This window comes from Myzus persicae, unplaced genomic scaffold (assembly GCF_001856785.1).
Source record: "Myzus persicae strain clone G006 unplaced genomic scaffold, MPER_G0061.0, whole genome shotgun sequence".
Taxonomy (NCBI): Eukaryota; Metazoa; Arthropoda; class Insecta; order Hemiptera; family Aphididae; genus Myzus; species Myzus persicae.
The window spans coordinates 103,838-131,488 of record NW_019104034.1 but is presented as its reverse complement, the minus strand read 5'-3'; the positions used below and the strand labels follow the sequence as shown (position 1 = coordinate 131,488).

Here is a 27,651-nt window from a genome sequence, read left to right as displayed (position 1 = left end):
ATGTAAATATTATATATTCTGTGTTATCATTGCGAACACATTCAAAGGTGTATATTATGAAGGATTTCCCGAGGTTCAAAACATCATGCTGTAAAAAGAAAGTTGCTATAAAAAACGAATTAAGGATACACTATAATATTAAAAAGATAAAAAATAATGTCGAAAACAAAATAAAAATGTTCTAGATTTCCGACCGCTTTTCGACGAGAGGGGTCCCGTGCACGATCATTGTTTATTATTCATCTGTATAGTAGTAACGCGTAAACTGATGAAAGAATATTATTTCAACATTTTTCACTTTCGGTCGAACCGAATACAAATATCTAACGTTTTTTAAATAGACAAATATTTAAAACATATATATTATATACTCAATAATTTGTGCAAGTGCAGGAGGACCTTTAATCGACCACGGGTAACATCTTAAGATGACGCTTCACAAACATAATTATAAGGTCTCGCAGTCTTACAAGTGCGTTCCGTACCAAATGTAAGCTTAGCAGATCACGTTTAGCTTCGTTAGTTAAAAAATTAGAGTACCTAAATCGACCTATCCTGAAGTTATCGACGGTAAGAAGATTATCTGTGTTTGTACGTGGGTTTTTTTACGATAATTCGGTTTCTAAGTGAGTATTATGAGTATGTTTAATTTAAGCTACATTACTAAATACTTGCCAAAAAATTGAATACTATCGTGAAAAAACCCACGTACAAACACAGGTTCAATGTTCCTATATACCATCAAATTTCGTAATACATCAATTCAGTCAAATTTTTAAATTAAAGAAGTTTAAAAATTGAACTATCCTAAGAAAAGATAATGTTCTTATGTACCATAAAATTTCATACTGAGTAGATTCACCTCTAGTTTTTAAACTGAAGAAGCAAAACGTGCAGATATTCTGAGCTTAAATTTGCTGTACGTTACTCAACTGTCAGACAAAGACAACAAATTTCTGTGTATAGCATATCCGAAAAAAGAAACATTTGATCAAAAACTGAAAATTTCCAATTTTTTAAATTAAATTGTACTTATACATTTTAACCGAAGAAAAAATAATGTCCAAGGGTTGATCGTGGATCTTTCGGACTAGTTTCATTGTAGAATACTGCCCGTTGATATCCTGCACACGTGTGAATGGTCGCAGGTTAACTATATATTGTGTGAGTTGAGATCACAGATATATAAACATATATATGTTATATGTTTATATATCTGTGGTTGACACATATAGATTGACTCATTGACAGTGTAACAGTTATAATATATCTCAAAAATAAAACAAATCAAAATTTCACGTGACCCTGGAAAACTCTGGTAACTATGGTAATATTTGGTATAACATTATTCTGTGATATATTATCTTCAATCGTTGCGATTATTACAAAACCGAAACTCAACCACGTGAAATCGCCTTATATATCTAAGAGCTTGGCAGATTCTTACGTAGGTACATACATACCGGAACCGGTGTTTGCCGCTCAACGGTCCCACACGACGCATCACAATGTTTATGTAATAATAATGTGATATTATACATAATATTATTTTTTATTGTTTATTGTTGGCGATATATTTTAGTACTGGAACCAGCGAGATACATAATAATAATAATTTAAATTCGTCGTAGTGCGATAACAGAAACCTGTAAAAAAAATTACGAAGGCGAAAACGATTTCGCGTTGGTGGAGCGTATTATTATAGCCCGTCGATCGCGCACCCTAATGGACTCGTAATAGCTCATTAAGCTGCAACATCTGCACGGATCGTCATCGAGTCGCCGCCGCGATAAAACTATAGGTTTTATATATTTATTTATTTTTTTTGTTCACTCTCTGCCACGCAAATATCACCGTCTACATCAACAGCGGGTACACAACGCACGGCGATAGTAGTAATAATAATATTATTATTATTAAAATATAATATTTCGCTTTTTATCGCGTCCCGTAAATCTCAGAAGCAGCGGTATATAATAATATTCTGTTGCACGTCGTCGTCAGTCGTGGTGTGCTGGCGATTTAGGTATTCGAGGAGGGGATCGAAACGTGCGTGGATCGCCGCCCCCTCCCGCTGCAGGTATTGTCGAGGTTCCTTTTTTTTTTTTTTTAAATAAGTATTCACAAATACTATTTTAATCATCGCTTCTATAATAATAAAATTGTCAAATTATCATAAAATTAAAAAATGGATATAACTGTAAAAAAATTAAAAAACATGAAGTTGATGCATATAATAGCTCTGCTCATCAAGGTTTTAAATAAATTAATCTCTCTATTAATCACAACCGTACCTAGCTGTTCAGCAGAGCGTTCACATGACTAGTGTACCTATATTATATGCGACCGAAAACGAATATTTTAGCCACGCGACAATGTATGTATAATATAATGCTCATCAAAAACCTCTAAGTGATGGCGATGTTTCACCATATTATTTTATTATTATTGTATTTCGTTTATTAAATCTCGGACATTCGGATGTATTATATAGGAAGGTCATCGTAGGTAATACGCGAGTACGTATGTATACATAATAGTTATATCTAGGGCACCCGCAAGAGGGGTGGGAGATTGATCCTGTAGACTGGCTGTGATAAGGGATATTTTGGGAGACGTTAGTAGTATTTGAAATTTTGGTATGAATACTTCTTTTTTATTAAAAACAAAGTTTGATGATATAAATGTAAATTGTAATTTCAAATTAAGTTATTTTGTTATTTTAACCGTTGATTACCAGCTATAGAAACCTTGTATTAGACATCCTTTTTTCAATTTTATTTTTTTCTTGTTATCGAGAACCGGGAGAGGAACTGGTGTTGCCATTGCTTCTCCCCTGTAATGAGTTGTATTTTATTGGAAGTTAATTATGCCACTAGTGTTGCACTTCTCATGTCTTGTGTCCACATAATAAAATATAGTAATAGTACCTATATGACTTGTAAACAAAAAATGTCTCCCATTCCACTGCTGCCGATATTCGTTTTCAGTTCAGGTATTAAGTGTAATATTGCACATCGTAAGAACGTTAATTTTTTCCATCAATTATTGGAATTCGATTAAAATTACTGGAAAATGAACTAAAAAAGAAAAATATGACCTCAAAATGCACAAAAATGACATAAACGTTTAAAAATGTTAAAAAATGCAAAATAAAAGTTGAATAAATAGGTTCGTAGTTACATATTTCAAATTATGTACTTACAAAGCTACGTTTCACAATCACCGAAGAAAAATGTACTTTCCTACAAATTCACAGCCCTAAAAATGATATACCTAGGCAGGTGAGTAATTGGAAAATAAATGTGTACCTATAATATATGTAGGTATACTTACATAAACACTCTCGGGCTTCCGCAGCTCGACCCGCGGTAAATACCTATATATGTTATGTAGGTATATACCATGTCTATCACATACGCCACTGACAATATATTATTATTATTTAGCTCGACCAAGTTACGTCATATACATATAGCTATAAATAGTGTATGTGGGTACTAGGTACCCATACGGATTATTATTATTATGAGGTTTTCGCACTTAGGTTCCGACCAGACGTTTGGATTTTACGCGTTTCCGACACACCAGCTATAGGTGCGTAACGGGGTCCTCCGGGGGAGAGGATATCGCCGTCGTCGTTTAAGTCTCTGCGGGAAAATGGCAGCGCTCGTCGTATATAATACAATATAATAACCATTCGCGTCGTACATATTATTATGCACACCGCACACATAAAAATATAAAATATATAAATGCGTACACCTATATTGTACGCGTGGAATACTCTGCAGCCATCATATACTTGTACCCATAATATAAATATATATATTAATATTATATATTATATATATATATATCTGCAGTATAGAGCGTAAGGCGGCGTGGTGTACACCGGAGAACCGGTCATTATAACATAATATCGGTCCGGTCAATATTATATTATATATACATAATATACAAACACGCGCGCTCACGTATATCATATACAATATACATATATATGTATAGGTATATGTGTATATGTAGGTACAGGGGGCCCCGTCGTTCTTTAAGTCTTAATAAACCGACGTAATTTTAATAATAAAATTAAATATCTTACGTGTACCTATATCATAATATATAGTATATATATATACTGTTCGGTGTGGGGCTGAACTGATAATTATCGTTTCCAATGAACGCGGCCGGTAACGTAATTTATGTCCGGCTAATGCGCGCGATGGGACGTGTCATGACGCGCATAATAATAATAATTATATATAACGTGTGCGTATATACATAACACAGGTATATATATGTATATATGTATATATATATTTATATATAATACCTACGTAACGTGTATATAATATAATACGGACATTGGACAAACATTGGTCGTTTTCCGTCGCGTTCCCCGCCACCCTTACGCAAACTCACAATATCATTATTATTTTTTTTATAATATATTAGGTAGGAATATTATGTTTATGATGCACGGGTGTATACATGAGCAAGTACTTGAGATTATGAGTATTGTCTTCCGATCATGCCCCCCCCCCCCCAGGAGAAGAGTGTGAGGAAAAATAGAAATTAAACGAAAAGTTATTATATACGTATAGTGTATACTATACTTATATCCGGTCATCGTCGTTTTTCTAGTGTCCTGGATGGTACATGCGATGCGACCGGAAAATCATCGATCCAAGTCATCTTCTCCACTGCTGAGTCCTGCAGAGAGCAACATCGTGATATTTACTGCAGCCGTAGAATAAGACTAGACTTCTATGAATCTAAAGGGGGTAATTTTATACCCACGACTTTCAGACCACTATGTCTATACTCTATATATACCTGCAGCTAGGTGATCCGCATCAAACACGTCAGACAGTCATTATTTCAGAAAGAGCTGACGTTTTTGAAAAATTTATTTTACATGACTTCAAGTTGTTACAAAACAACAGTTTTGACCAAAAATGATATTTTTTATCGTTACGATTTTTTAATTTTTTTACTTGTGGGACATCACACTGCATTTTTAATTTCATATTCCTAAGCAGAATACCATTCGGAGTATTTCGATCTATAAACAAATCAAATGTCAGGCAAGTATCGAAATAATACTCCAAAAAGCATCTCGTTCTGGAGGAAGGAATTTAAAAATGCATGTTGTGATCAAAAAAGTACTATATATAGTAATGACTGTCTTGCGTCGAATGGGTCACTCGGCATGATAGTCGTCGACTGAATAAGATGCACAAATAATTTTATAATAAACAGCAAAAGAATATTATACACGTCACACTTAAGAGAATATAATTATTTCATCAATATAAATTATTTATTATAATGGCTTCTGAAAGAAATGCAATTTTGTCCGTACACTGAACAAGTACCTAACCTGCAGCTTAATAAGCGTATCCACTGGTTTTTCGATTCGTGACGTTGATGATGATAAATATTATAGTAATGTGTTTGATAATATATTATATAACATGTTCACGTCGTGGTTGACAATAATAATAATCATTATTATCATATTGGTAGGTACGTATGCGATACATGCGTGTATCGAAGGTACTTAGGTACATGTAATATATTATTATTTGAATTAACGTGGTTTGTATGTATATAATTTGTCGTGTTATCATTACTATTCAGAAGTGTGGTTTTGCGAGATGGAAAAAAAACAAACTTTAATAAGCATAACATTATATACAAATATACCTACATCGTGTACCTGCTAACCTAACCTAACCTGCTACCATGTATACGAGATGTCGTAATACTTACCTATATATCTGATTTAAGACGATATATGATTATCCTTACGTTCGAGCTTCGCAATGATAATATGCCTGAGAATCCTATAATATTATACATTTTTACATTTAACACATTCTATTCACATTCAAGATAATAATGTATAGATATTTACCTAATACCTATATAGTAAGTGTAGGTACCCATGATAATATTATGTATAGGGTCATATAATGAATATGCTTTCGGGCATAAGTTCCACCATAATAGCGCATATTACGTGAGTGTCCGCAGATACTGTGATGAATTCGATACTGAAACCAGTGGCGTATCCAAAGTCTATCTCTTGAAGGAGGGGGATTGAAAATTAATTGTTGACAATTTTTATCTGAAGATGATTTAATCATGCAAATATTGATACTGTTTAATAATTTTCGAGGAGAAAGTTACAATCACCTAAAGTCTAAACCCCACATCTGGATTCGCCAAAGATGGAAACTATACCTACGTTTAAACTATAAAAGAATTCAGAAAGCAATAAAGCATCACCCGATTATCCATAAATACTAAATTAATCAAAACTCTGATTTTCCTGATATTCTCGAGATCATATTCAGCATAATAATAAGTAGATATACTATTCGCAAAATATTACAAATCTATTATATATCTTATGAAAAACTCATATTGTATACAATGACTTTATACCCCAGTTGATTAAGTTCAATAACTCAGAAACTAGATTTGAATATTTCAACATTTTGAAAAAATCATCTGAATAATAATTAACTGTAAAAATGGGAGTAGTTTTCATTATAATAATAATAATAATAATAATAAGTTCGTATCGCCACGGGACACTCTACTTGAATGAATTTACAAAATATTTTTAATCGTACGTTATACTATATGTCTATACATGTTTAGTCTTTAAGTGTACCTACTTAGAAATTCCTAAAATCAGAATTGTATTCAATTGTTATTATAAAGAATAAAACTGGGGTGAACGCATGCTCAGTAAATCAACCTTTTCTTGTACCTATATAAATAATAAATTAATATACACGCTTTACAATCTACAAATTTCAATCTCCTGCAGAGTTCAGATACTATCAAATAATACGAGTTATAGTTATTGTTAACGTTTAATCGTGATTTCGGGTAGGTCCGGAATCATATGGCCCTTGGAGATGATAAATTAATACATGGACCGCGAGTGTTTTTCAGACATGTTTCAGCTGCGTGTTTGGCAGCAGGTTATAAATTGTCTTCTCAGCTCCTTCGCAACGAGCATTGTGTAATATGTAAAACCCTTTTTTGGACATTTATTTTACAACAACGTAGGTACTTGTGTCGTGATAGGCAGCGAAACTTGCACCGTAAATATTATTATTATTATTATTATTCGACCAGACGACCGATCAGTTACTGATAAAAGTAACTTGCCGTATGTCACACTACACAAACATTAAACACGGTATTGAATAGGTAGATATTAGGGTTGACGGTATTGAATTTGGATACCGGTATTATGGTATTAGAATATTGGTATACCGAAAAAAACCATCAATCCTAAGGTATATAATATACTAGCTGATCCTGCATGGCGTCGCAAGGGACAAATTAAATGCCCATGAGGATTTATTCTTTTTACTCCGTTAACTGTTCAGTCCACCGACTTTTAACACAGTCATTATTGGTTGGTTTTTATAAAATATGGGTCTAAAATGATATTCAATCTTAATGGCTATTTAATTTTCTGTAACCTGCAATGGTAGCAGTATTGAAAAAATGACAGTTGTTAGTGAGTCAACTATAATATTATTCAATATTTTTGTGTTAAAAAGTAAAAATTAAGTTATAAAAAGTAGTCAATACGACACTATACGAGGACCTTGTTGAATTTATTGCGACGAACATTTTAAGGAAAGCCGTTGAAAGCTGTGAATTCGCATGTTGAGTGATATATAAGGACTTTGATTTTATGTAGTAGGTATTTACATATTTTATTATAATTATCCTGTACGGCGTTGCCCCAAGAGAAAAAATTAATTAATGCCATTGGATTTATACACATAAATTCGGTTATAAATGTAAACTATAGGTACCTACACATATTTTTAACACAATCATACTTGGTATTGGTTTTGAGTTTTTGACCAAACATAAAATACAGGTCTAAATAATGACATCTTATATAACTGTAGTAATTAACTATTTTCTTTTCTGTAACAAATGACAATCGCCTATATATACACATCAAACAAACAAATATTCGTTTATCGTCGGGTAAAAAATGCCTGGGTGAGCCCAGCCTTAAAATGCAAAACTAAAAAAAAATTGCTTCGATTACTAACCAAACCTTGCATATCCTATTGCCCATGTGTAGTTACCAAATTTCAGAACTATATACCGAGTACGACATACACGGCTGTGTGTTGCTTTTGAACACACACACACACACACACACACACACACACATGACACATACACATAAATATCACATTTTATCAATATATAGATGGATTATATTATATACCTACTTGAGACCGTATGGCGTATGGACTGCAGGTGTATAATACAAGTACGAAACGAGAGAAATCATTCCGGAGACGTGACGTGCAGTCTACTCCAATCTGTGTAACACATAATACTATCTTACCCGAATGAAAACGAGAGGGTGAAAAATAAAATACAATAATATAATATATCGTATTGGGCGGATCGGGGGTGGCGTATAGACGAGCGAGTTAAAATAATAATATTACATATTTTATGAAATCGGAGACGTCTGCAGCGCACGGCGGTCGTTTCAAATTAACCGTAAATATAATAATATAACATATATTTATGCCACGGTGCTCAGACATGTATGCGTCTACGTGTATACTACACAGGTAACCATGGATTATATTTACGTAAGGTACCTATACCCGTGTAGGATCCAATTGCGGGACCGAACGTTTTTGCGCGTGTTTGTACGATATAGAATATAATATACACGACGCGTACATATTGTGTACGTATTTATTATCTTTATTATTATAACTATTGTATAACGTAACAACAGAGAAAGCGGTGTGTTTTATAGGTAGGTAAATGCAGGCCTATAGGTTCGCTTGTGCAATTAATATTATTAAACATACACGCAACGAGCCAAACACCTAAATAAATTGTTATCATAATAAACTCGAGTGTGTGCCAGTATACAGGGTGTTAGAACAGCAAATCCTTTTATACTGACCTGCCCCGCGTTGTGAGTACAAATGGTAAATGAGCGTAATAATTAAGGGTTGCAGTTTGACTCGAAACTATACTGTTCAATTCCCATAATATTATATTATACGATATCAGTTCTACAATCCAAAATAAATCTCTACATCGGGTGTTTTCGGTACGATTAAACGATCGGTGTGATTACTCCGAATTCAATACGATCCTTTCGCCTTCAAATGCATCTATATAGGTGCATCACTTATCCGCTCTTCAGTATTAAATGTTCACCGATAGTAATATAGTTGGGAGAGCGTAATGCGCGGACTTATAGTAACAAATTTGAAAATATTCTAATCCCGTTTTTTTTCGCTTTGTATAATAATGTGCTACGCATCTAATATTATAATACATCCGGATTTGATCAACTCGAAGTTGAAGCGACCGGACAAAAAGTTACAGTTATCCAAGAATTCGAGTTCAGCAAGAACAATACAATGACAGGAATTTCTAGGGACCGAGAAAAAGTTTGAGGAGTCGACAACTGCGAGTTAGAACAGTTCGAGTTAACCAAGTTCAACTGTTTCAAAAACTATTCCCACACTATAGTTATGAAAACAATCTGAGAATCTTAAAAAATGGATTCTCCAAAAGCATCACTGCATACAACCACTTTTTTTCTTCAAAATTCAAATCATTAAAAAAAAACCCATAATTTTGTTTGTACCCATACCGCAGAATCTTTTTCAATCATAGGCACAGGAACGCTGGCAGCGTTAAGATAATTAATTCTCTGTACTTATTCATGAAAGTGCAATTGTTTTATTTAATCTTATATCTCACCTTTTTGATTGGCTTCATAGTCCAAAAGAATAGTTACAAAAATAAGATCAATTTTTAGGAAATACCTAAAAGGTCATATCAATTTTAATATTGTACCTATGCATTATTGAGCCGCTACCTAGTTTATTATTGATTATAAATCGTATTCGTTTCCAGTTAAGATGATGTCAGAAAAAATATTTAAATATAGTGCTGTTTTCACTATCTGACCTACCCACAACATATAGCAAATTTCTGTTTAGCAGAACCAACTCTGTGTTAAAAATTTTAATATTAGAGTGAATTCATCTGTGTTTTATCTGTGTATTATCAAACCGTAAGTTAATAGCATTGCAATACGTGTCCTTACGTTGGATACTTTATTGATATTTTAATTTTTATGTAAATTTTGAGCGCGTAAATTATTTAAATTTAAAAATGCTAAGTTGTATACAAATTGAAGTATCGTAAAAACCTAATATAGGGATACAGATTATGTTCTCAGCTTAAAATTTAATAATAGGTGAATTCGTTTTAATATTTAAAAGTAATAACACAGGGTAGGTTCTGCTAAACGTAAATTTGCTATGTTGCGTGTGGGTTGGTAATTAACCAATATTATATTATACCATTATGATGTCTAAAACTGTATGGTATAATTATATTGAATAAAAGACTATGCAAATATGAATATAATAACTGCCGCCAACCGCCATTATTTGAAAATAGTTTAAAACTCAAAAAATCATAATATCCACACGACCGCATGTAAAAAGCACACGATATAGACCTAATATTAAGCGTTTGAAGAATTTTCCTACGAAAATTGATGGTTTTAAAAATACCTGAACGTATTATTTAGACGATACCATTACACTTGCTCATATTTTACTCTTCGTACAACACAAGATCTCCAAGAAAACGCCACAGCAGATCGTATGCATACCGCATGTGGGTGTGGTAATAGACGATATAGAGGAGTTAAAATATTGCTCCTAACTATATTATTTACATCTCAAAAGAGATCAATCAGAGCGAGCGTCTGCTTTGCAACACACCAGATCTACATCATACGACTTTAATATATTCGTAGGTCTATATATATATACGTAAATTATATTCACGTTCTACATCGTAAGTGCTCACAGTTTATAGATGATTATGATTTTTATTTTTATTTTTTTTTATCAATACTTAGTATCGACAAAACGAATAGATTATAATATCATAATATAATATTATACTATACCCACATTATTATAATACCGTCCCGGCGCGGCGGTAGCCGACGAAAAAAAAAACCATTACGTTGTGTGTATACAATATGTACATGTTTATGTGGTATATACTACATATAACTATATATATATATATATTAGATATACGCACGTATGTATATAAATAGTGCACGGTATATATATTATAACTGACCGGAGTCGAAAAAATACATGAGCTACCGGACTAGGTATATCGTAGAAGACTGCGATACGGAGCATTATTATCTCATGCTCACAATATACACGGTCATTAGCGGCGGCGTGCTACTGATCGTAGGCGGAGCGATGATAAATCTATAAAATATAATTTAGTGTATTATTATTATAATACGTTCGCTCGTGTGTGTGTGTGTGCCCAAGACACATATTATATATTTTACAATATAGATTTAGGCTACTGTAGTGTGCACTGCGCACTCGTTTAATAATATAATACGCGTGTAGGGGCACATAAGTATGAGTACGTGTGCGCGTGTGTGAGCTCAAGTCGCGCGGCTCGGTTGTATGCCTATATTATAATAATAATAATAATAATAATAATAATAATAATATCGTTCGGGCGTGTATATTAATAACAGTATATATAATCACCGAGCGAACAGCGCGGAGTGTAGGTGATTGGTTTTCGGAGTGAAAAACGCTATGATGCGACCATGCACCCGTAACCGGGTATATGGTGTAAAACAATATAATTTAGGTTTACACATCGTTGGGTAACTCATTCATAGTCTCGCGGTTAATCATCCATGTGTCGTACAATACGTACGTACCTATTACACATAATAATTTATACATCGCGGATATGCGTAAACAGGGCTATACATAATGGAGATCGATATACACAGTATTTACATGGAGATTGATATACACATATATATATATATTAAAATATATATAAACGTTCCCGAGACCTAACGAGTGCGTTAGTTTCGTATGTTTTTCCGCTGGTCGGCAACGGAGGAGGGAAAAACTAATAATTTACACACACACACACACACACACACACACAACGATGGTTGACGAATATCGCCGAAACGTCCAGCCGGTGTTTAAAGTATAATAATAATAATAATAATATTATGTATAGGTTTGATGTCAAGGATATTTGAATAATAATGTATACGATCTGGATGTTGAAACGTATTATTGCTGTTAAAATTTATTATCGCGCCGACAACACGCCGATCGTATTTTCGGGACGCGTGGGTGCCATCCGAGAGCGTGTAATAACAATATATAATATAAATATATTACCCATATCGAAGATAGGTATATAGATACCACTATTATACCAGGTAGGTAGGTATAGGTATGGCGAGCGCTACAATTCGACGGTTGACGACGTGAGAGACGGGAACGAACAACATGTGGTTTTTTTTTTATTTTAAATGATTTAAATAGGTATGAAAACGAATTTCGAATAATATATTATTATTATGCGATACAGTTCAAGTCAATCGACTTTTGGTAAACGCGTTCGGGTTTGTTTTTTTCCTATCTCCCGCGCGAGATGGGCTAGCCGATAAACAGATTATAATGCGAGCGCACAAAAAACAGCGATTATCGGCCGCGGTATATCTCGTTATGAAAAACGCTCTTGAAATTAAAATACGTCTTGTAATATAAATTATATTTTTTTATACATATGATGTAAGAATACCCGCACATTGGGCATAACATATTATAATAAATAAATTATTATTCTGGGTATGGACTTAATTGTAACCACCGCGGAAGTCTCGACTGTTTCTTGGAAATTATTGTAATATTATAAAATGCGTGTATAAACTCATTTATTAAAATATAATGTTCTGATAAAAAAATATATATATACCTATGTATAATAAATATCATAGTAATATCGTTTATAACCTGTATGCACATGCTATGTACAGGGTGATTCACCTTTTATTTAACATAAGATTTTTAGAATTTTCAAATATACTAAAAAAGACAATATTTTGGAATACTTAAGATTTGTTATATACCATTTAGAGGGTGTCCTGTGGAGAAATAATATTCTGTTTTTCAAATGAGAACCCCCCTTTTCACCTGTAAATCATTATTTAGCGAATAATTTTTCAGATATTATTTGCATCTCTGAGCATGGGATGCGGAGCATGGCACCCATTTAAGGTCTTGTTCGTTGGTTTATAAAATTGAGAAATTTCTGGACGAATGCGAAAGGACTCTAAAAAGTGTAACAGGAAGAAATATTCAGTAAAGTCCAAGGAACCATTTCAAACTGAGTTCAGGAAATCAATAAATCTGCTTTGTCGAGTTCTATACTTTTATTATAATATAGTTACGACTCATTTCTTAAACTGATTTTATAGAAATTATTATTCAATATGCACACCGTTTACACATACGGTGTGCTCTGCAGTGGTCCGTTTAACGTGTGAAACCATTATATAATAAGAATATGTACCTAATTATGATGTTTCATGAAATGATGAGTATATTAAGCTAAACGAATCACCATAATATTACGAATAATGAGTATTGTACTATAGGTACTAGTCATTATCAATATTATGTCTAGGCGTATATCATATTATTATAAAGTATACCTAATTATGTCGGTAGGACATTTCTGAATTTTTGGTATAATATTATGCATTTCAGGTTACAAGTACGTTTATCGTGTAACGTGCATCATGCGGTTACGGGTGCAGAGATTACTGTATTTGGAGATTGCTTCAAACAAAACTTCAATCAATTTTTTCTTAACATCTTTTCAACACATCTTCGACTCAATAAACCTTTATCTATTAAATATTAGCGCAGATGAAGGACAAATGTAAATGTCCGAATAAATCAAAATGACTCAATTATAATACAACATATGTACTCTTAATTTTGTAATTCAATCTAAGACTATAGTAGTATTACGGACAGAGCACCTCTACTATTTTTTTTTTCGTACAACAACCGCAATTATTTTTATTATGACCGGAGACGGCATAATCTAGAATTCCCTCCCGAACTCATTTTTCGATGAATGCTGATTTCAACTTTTGTCAATGATCAACGCTTATTTTTCAAACTAACTGAAAAATGAAATATAGTTTTTAATTTTTAATAATTTTGATTTAAGCTCAGAGTAAAATTAGTTAATTTAAAAACACCTTTTGACCAACTCCGTCAGTACAACTCCAACGATTCCTAGCTAGTTCTCTCCCACTGAACGTAATATACCTCATATAACCTTGTTATTATACTTATTTATCAATATATTAATTAAATGTATTAAACCAAGGTGTTGATAATAATTTTAGATTCTGAGCTTGACCATCAAAATATAAATGTTAATTACATAATAGTATAATACGATATTATGTAAACGTTTTAAGTGGCAACTGACCATGACGTAATAACATGTGAATATTTAGGTGATCATGAATCTTTGTTTACTAACATGCGATTATCATATTACTGATTTACATATGTGAAAAACTAAAAAAAATTTTAAAAAAGTCTATAGGCTGACAGCTGTGGGTGAGCTCGGTCTAAATACCTTCACCTGCGCTACCTATATCGTTGAAGAAATAATATATTAAACTATTTTAGGTTTAATCGGAAAGTCTTGAACTTTATGTAAAACAATACTATATAAAAAAGGTTTTAATTATAACGCAATTTTACTACCTATGCGTAAATATTGAAATATACTAAAAACAAAAGTAATCGCTGCACACTCTTATGACAAAAAATGATATGCATGCAAGTATCGTGGCCAATAATCGCAGTTCACCTATATCGTCACATAACTGTTGTAGTGATTGGGTGTACATAAATTTGAATTTCTCATATTTTGTAAACGATTTTCCTTAGAAAACACATCGATTGATCAAAATATAATCAATAAAATGGAATCGAATGTTAAACCTGCTGTTGAAAAAAAAAATAATGATAACCAATAATAGGATTATTGCATCGAATTAAAAACAATAAATATAATAATAATATAAAATCGTATACGGACAGAAATCAAATTCCTACTCGTATGAGTCGTACCTATATTACATATAATATACATAATTTAGAGATAAACTGCTCCAAAGTACCTATTTTAATATTTATATTTTATTATATTATATGCTCTTAAACAGCGTGTCTCCTCGGTGGTTGCAGCGGCTGCGGAGGTGTGATAATCTCGAGCTATTACAATGGGATTACAATATTATTATATACATACATATAGTACAATATTATATATTATCGTAATTTATCCAATTACGTGGTTTTTTGCGTTCGTGCAGAAGTGCTGCATAATTTCTTTCCGGAAAATCGATAAATTACGCGTGTATCTATATTATGCATCTATCGGCTCGGACGCGAACCGTACGACAGGAGATCATAACCCACATCTTCGGGAGTTCAAGTCTCCGCGGGACCGCGAACGTCTTGTATATATTATTATAATAGCTGCACATAACATCTGCACAGCACCGCCGCCGCCCGTTCGTCTGTTGCAGCAGAATAATTGACCCACGAAATTAACATAATAACTTCCGCACCGTGTTTTTCCTATATACATATATATTATATACCTCCGTAGACGGGGAAAACGTTTATTTATTATTAATATTATTTCTTTTTTTCGTTCTAAACGGCGTCGCGTTTACCAGCGTACAAGAAATCGCGGTGGACGAACGGTGTGCCATTATAATAATGTATACAAATATAAAGGTACGAATATAATATTAGCGTAGGCGAATGAATATAATAATAATATAATGTCGTCACCGAGCATATTATATTATATATACGCGAGTATATTATATACTGGTAGATACGAACGAAGATAGTCAGTAGCGATCCGGGTGGACGTCCGATCCCACATAATATTATAACATATATTATTTTATGATTATAATAATATTATCATAATATGAGTATATACTGCGGTTTAACACGCAGCAGAGCTAATAACATAATTTATATTCTTATCATCTGTACATTATCTATTATAATTATTTAAAATTCTCCGAAAAGGTAAATCCGAAAACGGTTGTTTGTATAATGCTAAGGTAATTATATAGCTATATATAATATTATGTTCATAGGCGTGCGCATGCGTGTATGACGTGCTTTAGTGACAAATTAGAATTAACTTTCGACTTTTAGATTCGGAACGAATCGACAAATGTATTGATTTTACATAATACTGAGTTTATTTTTTCTTATGACAACACTTTTTCTAGTAAAAAAACTCTCTGATCGATAGCTTGACAGAGTATGGTTTCTGCTTTAGCGAATCGGAACTAGTTCAGAGGTTCCCAAAGTTGTTATGTACCACTCATTTTAGAAAAAAATTTTAACTTTGGAGACCCATAACATACTAACGGCCGTTTTCTTGTCGTTTCAGTGCGATGATCCGTATATCTTTGGGATAACTTTTAGTACACGGCACCGTGTGATGACACGTAGTGACTGTAATAGCTCCGTTACTGGTACACTCGAAATTCTCGATGGTAATGTTAAAACGATTCAATAATCAGATGACAGAACAAAACAGCATTTATACCAAAGTAATAAATGTAGGGTCAATTGCAATATAGTATATAATAGCATATAATATATTATAATATTATTATGCTAAATTTGAATTCTATGATATCATATTGTATACCATGAAAAATCGATTCCAAGTCAAAAACTGTTTAACTTTTTGGTTATATCAGTAGATGACTAAACAATTATTTTAATTACAGTTTTACAATTTTGAAAAATGTTTGTATTTTTTCTTTAATTTTCCAGAATATTTTAAAAAGTGATGAGAATTCACAAATTCAACCTCCCAAAAGTACCAACTAAATCTAATAATTTGCTACTAGAATCCTCGAACGATGTTGAATAAGACCAGAACATTTTTGTCTGCTAAAAAAAATATCAGTAGACATACATAAAAAAAAACACACATCACTGTAAAATCAATATAATTTTCACTCCACTCAGAATCTAAAATAAATATGATTGCGTTAAAATGTTAATATAGTTTTTAAAATATTTTTTTTTAACCTTGGTCTTGGTTACACATTATTTAATGCATCAATTGCGTGATTATATTATTTTGCCAGCGATCACATTGTTTAAAATAATTACTTTTATCTACATATTTACATTAATTGCGATAATTATATTTATATATACATTGGATTACTTATGTCTTATGTTGATGGTTTCTTAAATTAGTTGGCAGAGTCCAGCTTTGTTGATCACATTTATTAAGTAAAATTGCTGGATTCCACCGTTGTAAGTGTAGGTACTAGGACTTCTTATCGGGTGATTAATTAATAATTACATATGCTTTTTTATGTCGTATATAAATATTAAATGACAAATAATTAATAAATAAACAATATTTTATATGAGTACTAAGTAGGTATTATCCAGTTCGCGTGCAGGACATCGGCTAATCTGCTAATGAAAACTCAATATTCATAACAGGTATTAATTTAATAGCCTTATAAATTATAATAAATAAGTCGTCGTATTATGGGTATATGGTACGCTTATTAAATTCTATCAATCATTTTATTTTCTGATTATTTTAAACACTATAAGAAATGTCTTTTTTTTAAAAGTACAAGCTAGAGCCATTTTTCTACTAGAACCCGTCCTCATCGAACCTAATAATCGAATTATCATTCCTAATATAAAAAGTTTCTCCAGCCACTAAAATAAAAATTCCAAAAACACACATTATCACTGTAAAATAAATACATTCATAGCTCATCCGCATGTAATCTAAAATGTTGAACACGTATTTTTCTAATATATTATAGAAAGAAAAGTCGAGGAAGAATTATGCCCACTAAAATATTATTCTGCCCACCCCGTGGAAAAATGACTTATGTATACATTAATATATAGTGTAGGTATATATCATATTTTTTATTACCTTGGTCCGGTTCTTAAAAAAAACTTCCAACAGCGATATTCGGATCTTGTTTCTTCAAAACTAAAACACAAATACTGCACATAATAGAGTACATTTTTTTAAGTGGAACGATATTTCAAACGTCCCAAATACGGATATTCATCCTGTCTAATAACAAGAGCGATCATTTATCACAGACAAATGGTACCTAAATAATATATCGATCGTCTAGATCGTCAGACATTATATTATATATATTTAAGAACATTCATTTCATTCATTTCAACTTTCTCGTGGTTATTACGGTTATTCTCGTCGAAAGTCGTCTATAATACTGAACGATTATTATTTTAACGGTAAACAATACTCATAATAGTCTCGAAAAGTATATTATTTAAGTTTTTGAAAATGTTATCTTTTACTTGATTTTAAGTCAATACAAAAAAAATTGGTAACGTATTTTTCTATTAACATTATATAATTATGTTTTTAATTTATTGTACTTATATTGGTATTACCTACATTATTTTACTGATAATTTTTATCTATGAAAATACAATTTTGAACGCATCAGGTTAGTGTTGTAGAATGGTTTGACACAGGGTTACATCAGTGGTAGGTTTGACTCAGTAAAATCTTGGAAGCCCACTATAAACTCCATTTATCAAACTTTGAATATGCTAATAGTCAACTTCCTCATGAAATCAAATTAAATGCATAAAAATTACAAAAATATATTGAATTCTGCTTGGGAATATGAAATATTAAAAACTTTTCGATTAATGTATATAGATGATATACCTACATCAAATCATGAAATAGATGGCAATATGTTCAAAACCGTATTGTTACTTTTTGAGATGGCATATGAGTGTTAATTATTGTTCATAATCCATTAACAACCCTGTTATCACCTGTTTCTGTAAAGTTGCATATTTGCATATATTACAGTCAGTTGTAAACGTAGTATAGTCGCTTTTGCCGTTAAATTTGTTTACCCAGGACCGAGCGTTAAAGTCTCCCACAAGTTATTAATCAACGATATTTTTTTGTCATGCTATTAAAATATTATGATTGTTACATTATTGTAACAGTTTTGATCCGCTGAATCGCGTTTTCGGATTATTTTCCTGTATACAACTGCATTACTGATTAAACAAAAATGTATAATATTTTAATAATTAATATTTTATTAAATATTTTATGTAGCTATATATAGGTAAACATATTGGGCTGTAACCTCGGGTTAGTGTCTACATAATATATGCACCTATATAATGCGGCTATACCTGTATGTGTGCGGAAAAATAACCGTAAAGTAATAGTTTTTCGCTGTCCCGCGTAAAAAAACGTACGAATACCGACCGGGCGACCACTTTGAATGTAACACGCCCATATAATATGAAGCATATATTTTATTATAGGCGTACGCGTAGTCATACGATAATAATATAAAATATTATTACACGATCCGTCCGACTCGCGGACGGGACAGAAGACGCGGAAGACGACGTGTGTCTAATTATCGCACGTCGACCGTATATCAGCGTATAATAATAATATAATGATATGTATATACGCGAGTATATGTTTAGAGGTATAAGTACAAGTTACATATATTATATGGCCGGGTATGTGGCGGTAGGTATACCTACATAATACTATATGGTGGGAAACTGGCAAACGTTTCGTCGAATAATTAGTCAAATTAAATAATAACACGGTTTTGGTTTTAACACAATGGACAGACACTAAATTATATTATATACGATATTAAAATAAATACCTACCACCTACCTATATATAAAGCCTCTTGTTCGCGGCCGCACGTGTCTCGAGTGTACCCGTTTTGTATGTGTTATATTATTATTATTATTATTATTATGTATGGGCAAATTTCTGAAGCTACAAACTGGCCAACATTTTTTTACGCCATTACAAAGTCACGTGCACAATATATTAGTTATCTGTATACTTACTGAATAGCTGTTAAAATACTGCATACAAACATGCAGTAAACGAGTGGTGTGCGACACACCATGCCTCGTCTTAACTAATTTGAAACGCAAAAACATTTTTGAAAATAATCTTTATAGAATTTTTTCAAATTGTTTTCACTGCAGTTAATGTGGGGACAGATTTGTGTAGCAAATTAATTAATGACATTACCAAATTTAAAACAAGACCCGTGTCAATTATCTACTTATCATATACTTTAGATCTAAAGAATGATAACATCAACTTTTGTTATGATTTTATTATGTACGCACATAATACAAAAGAAAATGTTTTGCCGTCTTACGAAATACGATTTTAATTTTAAGTATTAAAGTAGTTATTAGAATTTTATTTTTATTTGTCATTTTTGCTTTATATTTATAACTATTTTTTACATACTTAAATGACTTGATATATTATTATTATTATTATTATTATCATATTATTGTGATAACAATATACCTACTCTATGTTGTATATAAAATTGATAAACTGTTTTTTCTAGTACAGCCAGTATAGGCATACCTACCTGAATAAACATATGTGTAATATATTAACAAAAAAATATAATAATATACTGTGCTGGCTATAAATATTATTATTATTACTATAGGAAGCTGGTGAATAATACATTGTTTATTGTTGTCGACGGCAGTACCTATGCACTGTGTAAATGTTTAATCGAATATAATTAGTTTATGTACATCGTAATACTTCGACAGCTAATAATTGTTAAATGTCACCAATAGGTTTTAACTTTTTTTAACTTTGGATTTTATAATACAGTGTTTAAAGTAAAGTAATAATTATAGTGTTCTCAATACATTAAATTTTTTTCCTTGACTTCAATAAATATAGCTGCCAACACAGTTGTGCTTAGCGTGCTACGTTTCGCGCGTCAAGTGATATTCTGTATTTCTGTCGACCGATTAGAATATGTGGCTGCAGCTCGCATAGTTATATATGCTAAAGGTATAGTTATATAGTTAGATTCTGTTTTACTCGAGTTAATATTACTTAACTTGGTTAAAATTAATTATAAAATGATAGTTGGGCTTAGGATATATATTGTATGTATTCGATAGTAAACCATATTTATTCGAAACGAGCTTTTAGTTAAATAATTTACCGGCGGAAAGCACAAAGGCTCGTTATTAAATCTGTACGACACTAAATGCCTTTCAAAATCTAAATCCTAAGACTATCTATATGGGTACGCCGTATTGTAAATATTAGAACTTATAGACCTTAACTTCTATTATAGGTACTTATTAAAAAAATGTAACCATAAAATCTAAACATTAAAAAACGTCAGCATGTTCAATCAAAATGAATCCAGGCAAACTGCAGAAAAATATTTATTTGCATAAAAATCCGGTGCTTAGACTAATACCTCATGCTTTCAAACTGCACCAAATCTCCTATGTTGCTGTTTTATATATAATATTTGTTATATGTATAATGCCACTGTCCGTATGAAAGATTGTTATTATCATTTTTATTTTTATCTTCTTTAATTACATCAATTGCAGTTCATAAATATTATGTAAATATGTGATCACGTGTAAAATATTACAAATTATATACAAATATATACAAAATATAGAACATTGTTCGTAACAATCATAACTATAATTTGAACTGCTTCTATGCCTCGGTACTATTATAATAATATACAATATTTAATAAAACTTTATTACATAGCAGAGAACAGAGGTAAATTGTACCATATGCATAACATATTGAATAGATAATGTTGTAATAATTATGTGCGAAGCTTAAACTTAAACTAAAATGTTATCAAATATTCAAACAAAACCTATAGTGGTATTGATAAACTAGTGTATTGTATTTAACTGTGCAATGACTAATAATGAGCGGCAAAAATATTTTGAACACTTTTTAGGTAGAATTAAATGTTTAAAAAAAATTATTTTTCACGAAGACTCCCCCTCACCTTAAACTGTAATATTATAAAATATATTTTAATGGGTAAGTTACTTTAATTTTATTTGATAAAGCAATAAATAGGGTTTGAAAACATGTTATTTAATTATTATTTTATATTTATATTACATGTCAGAATATGTGAGTAAAAATAATACTTTAGCTCCATTATATATTATTATAATGGTAATGAACAACTAAATATTGAGAGCGATTGTTTATGAACAAATTAAAAATACTTACACGGTGTTTAAAATATTAAATGTTTATTTCAACAAAAATCTACATTTAACACTCATATTTATATATAATGAATGTATGTCTGTCTGTCACCTAATCTTATAATTTTTAAGTTTTTATTTTTTTTTAATGAAAACATGCATTTTTGTATTTATTATTCCTATTATTCCAAAGCAGCAGAAATTTTTAAACTACATTGATATACAAATATTGAATTTTAGAGTTTCGAGTTATGAGTTATATTAAATATTAAAATTTAAATGAGTTGAATAGTACAGGAGTGTCCCTAAAAATGTTGGTCCACTATCTGCCCATTCAAACTTTAAAAACATACAAGTTATAAAACGCAATAATAAACTTTTTGTATGAAATTCAATTTTTACACATCAAAGTAATACCAATAATATTCTGCTCCGGAATATGAAATTATATATGTATGTTGTATTATTGTCATTCAAAAAAGCAAAAAACTTGAAAACTGATAAAGATAAAAAAAAAATTAGAAAAATTTTATATTTTTCTAAAAATGTTCTATTGTAATATTATTTAAAACTAAGTAAAATAAATATTTTCAAAAACGTTAGTTATCCCTGAGTTAAGCCGTCCTATTATAGGTATTAGGTAAGGTATGCGACGGAATGATAGCTCAAACCGAGCACAACTGTTTTTAAATTTTCCTTATATTATGTTTACACGTGCAAAGAAAGGGTGATCGTCGTACGTTATTACACCCAACCAGATTATATAATTCAAAACGATAATCAATAAAAAAAACTACAAAATTTTATAATATTTCAATTTATATATACATAAAATATGAATATGCATGTCTGTATGTGTATGTCCCTTACGCCTACCTAAATAGCAATGCAGATTTCGATGAAATGTATGTGTGTGTTTGAGTGGTTCACTGGACTTTAGATTCACAATATTGAACCCAGTCGGTACAATAACCGGAGGGTTGCTCGCACAGGGATTTTGAGATTTAGGTACCGCGGAAGAAACTTTTGTTCATAAATGGTTGTAAAGGTATAATTAGTATTTTTTTTTTTTGTATATTCGTTATTGTTATTGGTTAATCGAAGCATGCATCAAACCGAATTTCGGCACATTGAAAAAATAAAAATATTATTCATGTATAGCTGATGAGTTGGCATTTTTAACAGGCAGCGAAGTGCACGGGATCAGATAGTTTATGGGTAATAATAAACATAACATATATTCTAACGTTTAGTTTGATAGCCTCACCCCCACAAAAGTAAGGTATACTTATAGTAAACAATACAAATAATTTTTTTTTTATTATAGAATATTAGGTACTTACCTATACCTATCTACTATCAAACAGATATTCAAAGATAAAGAGGGCGAGCAGAAGGTGAGCTGTGTCGTCTTCAGTGGCCTTCAGTCAAACCTAGTCGGACATTGAACTATGAAGTGTGCGGAGATCACTACGTAGCAGGTAAGACGAAGCAGAATATCATTACCACCAGACATCAGTTCGGCCACTTTGGCCACCATCGCGGACAAAAATTAATGACGGAACCTGGCACCATCAACCGTAGATTATAGAGTCTATGACCCATCCGACGACGGATCATACCGGCTTTCCACCGAGCGGTATCCGACCGCCATCCACTGGGTGCGAGGCAGTCGTGTACACCAATTGTAAGCCGGGTACAAGACTATGGTGAACCAGGTTGTACGTTGGTTGGTGCACCACCAGGTTAACATTGCGGGCGCCAAGGTACTCCGTGTTAAACAGAGGTAACCAGGATACACCAGGCGGTGCACCGTCTTGGTGTATACCTGGGTAAGCACGGTTATACCGCCCTTCTGCGAGTCGATCAGTACCGTCGCCTCTTGGTGATAATTCGGTTGGCAGTTCGTGAAAAACGTCTCCACCGAGCGGTATCTGATCGCTATCCTCTAGGTGCGAGGCAATCGTGTACACCATTGTATACCGGGTACATAACTATGGTGAACCAAGTTATACGTTGGCTGATGCACCACCAGGTTAACCATGCGGGCGCCTAGGTACACCGTGTTAAGCAGAGGTAACCAGGATACGTGGCACGGTGCACCGTTGTGGTAGTATACCTTGGTAGCACGACTATACCGCCCCTCTGCGATATAGTCGATCGGTACCGTCGCCGCTTGGCGATAATTCGGTTGGCATAGTCCGTCTGATGCGTGGTCGTATGATTCAATAGGCTCCTGACACGAGTTGATGCTTAGACGTCAGAATTACAGTTCCCGCAGCGATGGTGGCCAAAGTCGCCCGACCCGTGGCTGTTATACTAATTATAGTCCGCTTCGTCTTAGGTTCGTCGAAAAGAAAAGATTTTCATTTCAAATCAATGACTAGACTACATACATATTTGGCGAAGTGACAACCGAAACCAGCTACAAGTGTGTAAACATTTATGAGTATACTTTCTACTCCTTATTACGTACTCCCGTACTTCGTAGTATAACATGACTATTTGGATCAGTTTTGACTTTTTGTGGGCTGTATAATTATTTAACTCTGAAAGTGAATAAGTAATTATTGTGTAGTGGCGAGTGTAAACATTTTAAAAATACTCGGACAGACTAGGTAAAAACATATAAAACACCACGTACCCCTAAACAATTCCAAGCATATTCACATATTCATCCACATCTCCTAAATCTAAATTTGTGCAAATAAATACATCGAAGGTACATAATAAGTTGCTCATTTTTGTGATTTTGATGAAGTTTGTAAAAATTCGAACTCCTAACGGTTATAAAAAAAGTCATAGATATATCTTCAATATTTTTGAACTGTCTTAATAACAACTTATTAGGAACCTTCTATTACATTTTCAAACTTATTGACTCAGCAAACAGTTTTAGATTTTTTTTTTAATTTATACAATTAAATTACAAATATAATAAAGTATGTAAATAGCTTGTTTTAGAATTAATTGCTTAAAAAGAGATGTATTTCATAAATTATGAATTCTAATGCTATAATAGATACTAGAAATTGTTCAGAGAACGGAAATGTAATAAGTTTGGATAAAGGAAATTCGATCAATTTATAATTAAAAGCTCCATTGGTTAAAATTAGGTATGTTTGATTTGACCTTATTTTTTGTAAAAATTTAACTTATAAGTTATAATGTAGCACACTAGCGTGATACTCGATAGTTTTCAATTTACGTCAAAAACCCAAAAACATAGTATTTATGATTCATATTGTGTTCATTTTTTCATGTTCATGTACCTATACATTTTCCCTAAAGTTGAAAATATCGAGTATAGCGTTCTACGTTTTTTGTTTTACCCTGCACTTTTAAAAAAAAATATATTATTTTAAGAAATTCAGAGACAGTTTATTTCTAAACATAATAATATGTATAGGTATGGGTACCTACTTATAGTAGCATAATAAATATAATTTCTCCGCCTGCGATTGATGCGTATATTACACGGTTCTCATAATTATCGATATCTCTTAAATATTCAAATAGTATACGGTTATGCAAGCCATCTAAACGTATGACCAGAATGTAGGTAGAAACGTGTGTGCGTGTGCGCTAAAAATTTACAAATTGATAAAAGCTTTCGTGGATTGCGCACATCGACAGTTTATTATTACTGCAGTTGACGTTTTTTTTGCAACAACAATACACGCAGGCAATTAGGTGAGGTATTATATACGCGGAGCTACCTATGCGTATATTATATATTATACTAGTTGCATACCTATCCGGAATTCCTAAACTTACGATTTATACTCCCAAACACCGATGGCAGGCATTGGACAATGATAACCGCGAACGTGATATTATAATATGATGTCGTTTAAATGTCGTGTAATAAAAATAATGCACTCGACCCCCGAGATTGCTCGATGCACACTCTTCCGGTCGTCTTCCTAAGTACTTGCATAACAATTTATTATTATTATTTTTTTTTTTTAGATATATTATATTTTTTATCGATAGTACGCGATTATATGCGCCGGATAACCGAATTTATAACTAGGCGTAAATACCTAATAATATGTATCTATCTATACACGCTGCACGTATGTAGCACGATTTGACTATTACCGCGGTCGATTAATATAACACATTACGCCGACATCAACATATATATCATTATTATTATATTACAGGTAGGTACGTCATCATAATAATACTATATAGGCCAACGCCACCGCGAGACTCATAGCTGCAGCTGCGGATCGTAAAAGTCAAATTTGTTTTATTTTTATTCGTTTAATATATTACATAAAATTGTTTTTTTTTTTTTTATGTGTGGCAAATAAATCGCTGGCCATTCAATATAATATAATATATAATCGTATAAAATATTATTTACATAATGATAATAATAACCGTACCTATAATTCGCAGTGTATAAGTCTTCACCGAGCCAAAGTTATACGACTTTTTTTTTGTAATGCGTCCTGGTGTCATTAACGGGCTTATGCTAATAGCGGTTGTTATTACACGACTTGCAGTACCTGCCTACATATACTATAAGACTGCGAACGGTATCGGATGCGCAAGTTTATGTATATATTATTATGTATATATTATTATGATTATTTGTTATTGTCGCCGCCATAATATAATATTATATAATATACCTCTACCCAGCTACCTATTTGATAACCCAAATGGACCGTAAAAAAAACCACACTCCATCGTGTTTAGGTATAGTTGTTGTAGTTAGTCTTCAGTTGGCAATCTTGCATGCAATTATATAATAGATAGTTTTTATTATTTTTTGATTACTGTCCGAACACATATAACAAATACGTAAGTGCATTGTTTTTAATATTATTTACGTGTCTTATAAATAGGTGTATATGCATAGTTCTACGAATGTTATTCGCTACCTTATACTTCTCGATGATATTTATTCCTAATAATCACTTTTTTTATTTTAACTCTGTCAATACAACTCCCTACCTTCACCACGAGTATACTGATTATAGGAGGTAGATATATGTATTGAAACAAAAGAATATGTACCTACTGTTTGTATTTTATATACTATGCTATTCTTATTATTACAATGCATTTTCACTTAAATATGATGTTGTACTGGCCAAATTAATTTTATTGCAAGATATCGTTGTTTTTAAATTTTTATTAATATTTATAGAAACATTTATGCAATTAATTCAGTAATACTAGTGGTCCTTACTGGCTAAAACCAATTTGGTCTGTCGTAAAAAAACTGCACAATTATTAGAAAGTCAATTTTTAGGTTGGTACTGGATACGCAAAATATTATTCCATAGATTCATGTAAGAATTTACGATATAAAATTATTATATACAAACATAGTATAATGTATCTATTTAATATAATATATTGATATTAAAACGACTTTTAAATCGAAATGAGCACTTATAAGCACTAAGAATTTCTCGTTGCACTCATGGGCCCATAGGCGCAGCTAGGGAAATTCTTCTGAGGTGGCTAGAACTGTTTCAGCAGCTCAAAGCCTGATATTTGATATTTTAAACTGAAA

The 27,651-nt window shown here is 32.0% G+C and overlaps 1 protein-coding gene across 1 annotated transcript in view; it reads right to left on the bottom strand.

Annotated features, from left to right (window-relative positions):
• LOC111037850 (protein FAM200A-like) overlaps positions 1 to 23,652 on the bottom strand; it is a 49,359-nt gene extending 25,707 nt beyond the window's left edge. The window contains exon 1 of the mRNA XM_022320650.1: positions 23,619 to 23,652. Within this exon, the coding sequence (XP_022176342.1) occupies positions 23,619 to 23,652 (34 nt within the window). The remainder of the gene's footprint in view (positions 1 to 23,618) is intronic.
• Positions 23,653 to 27,651: the final 3,999 nt, after the last annotated feature.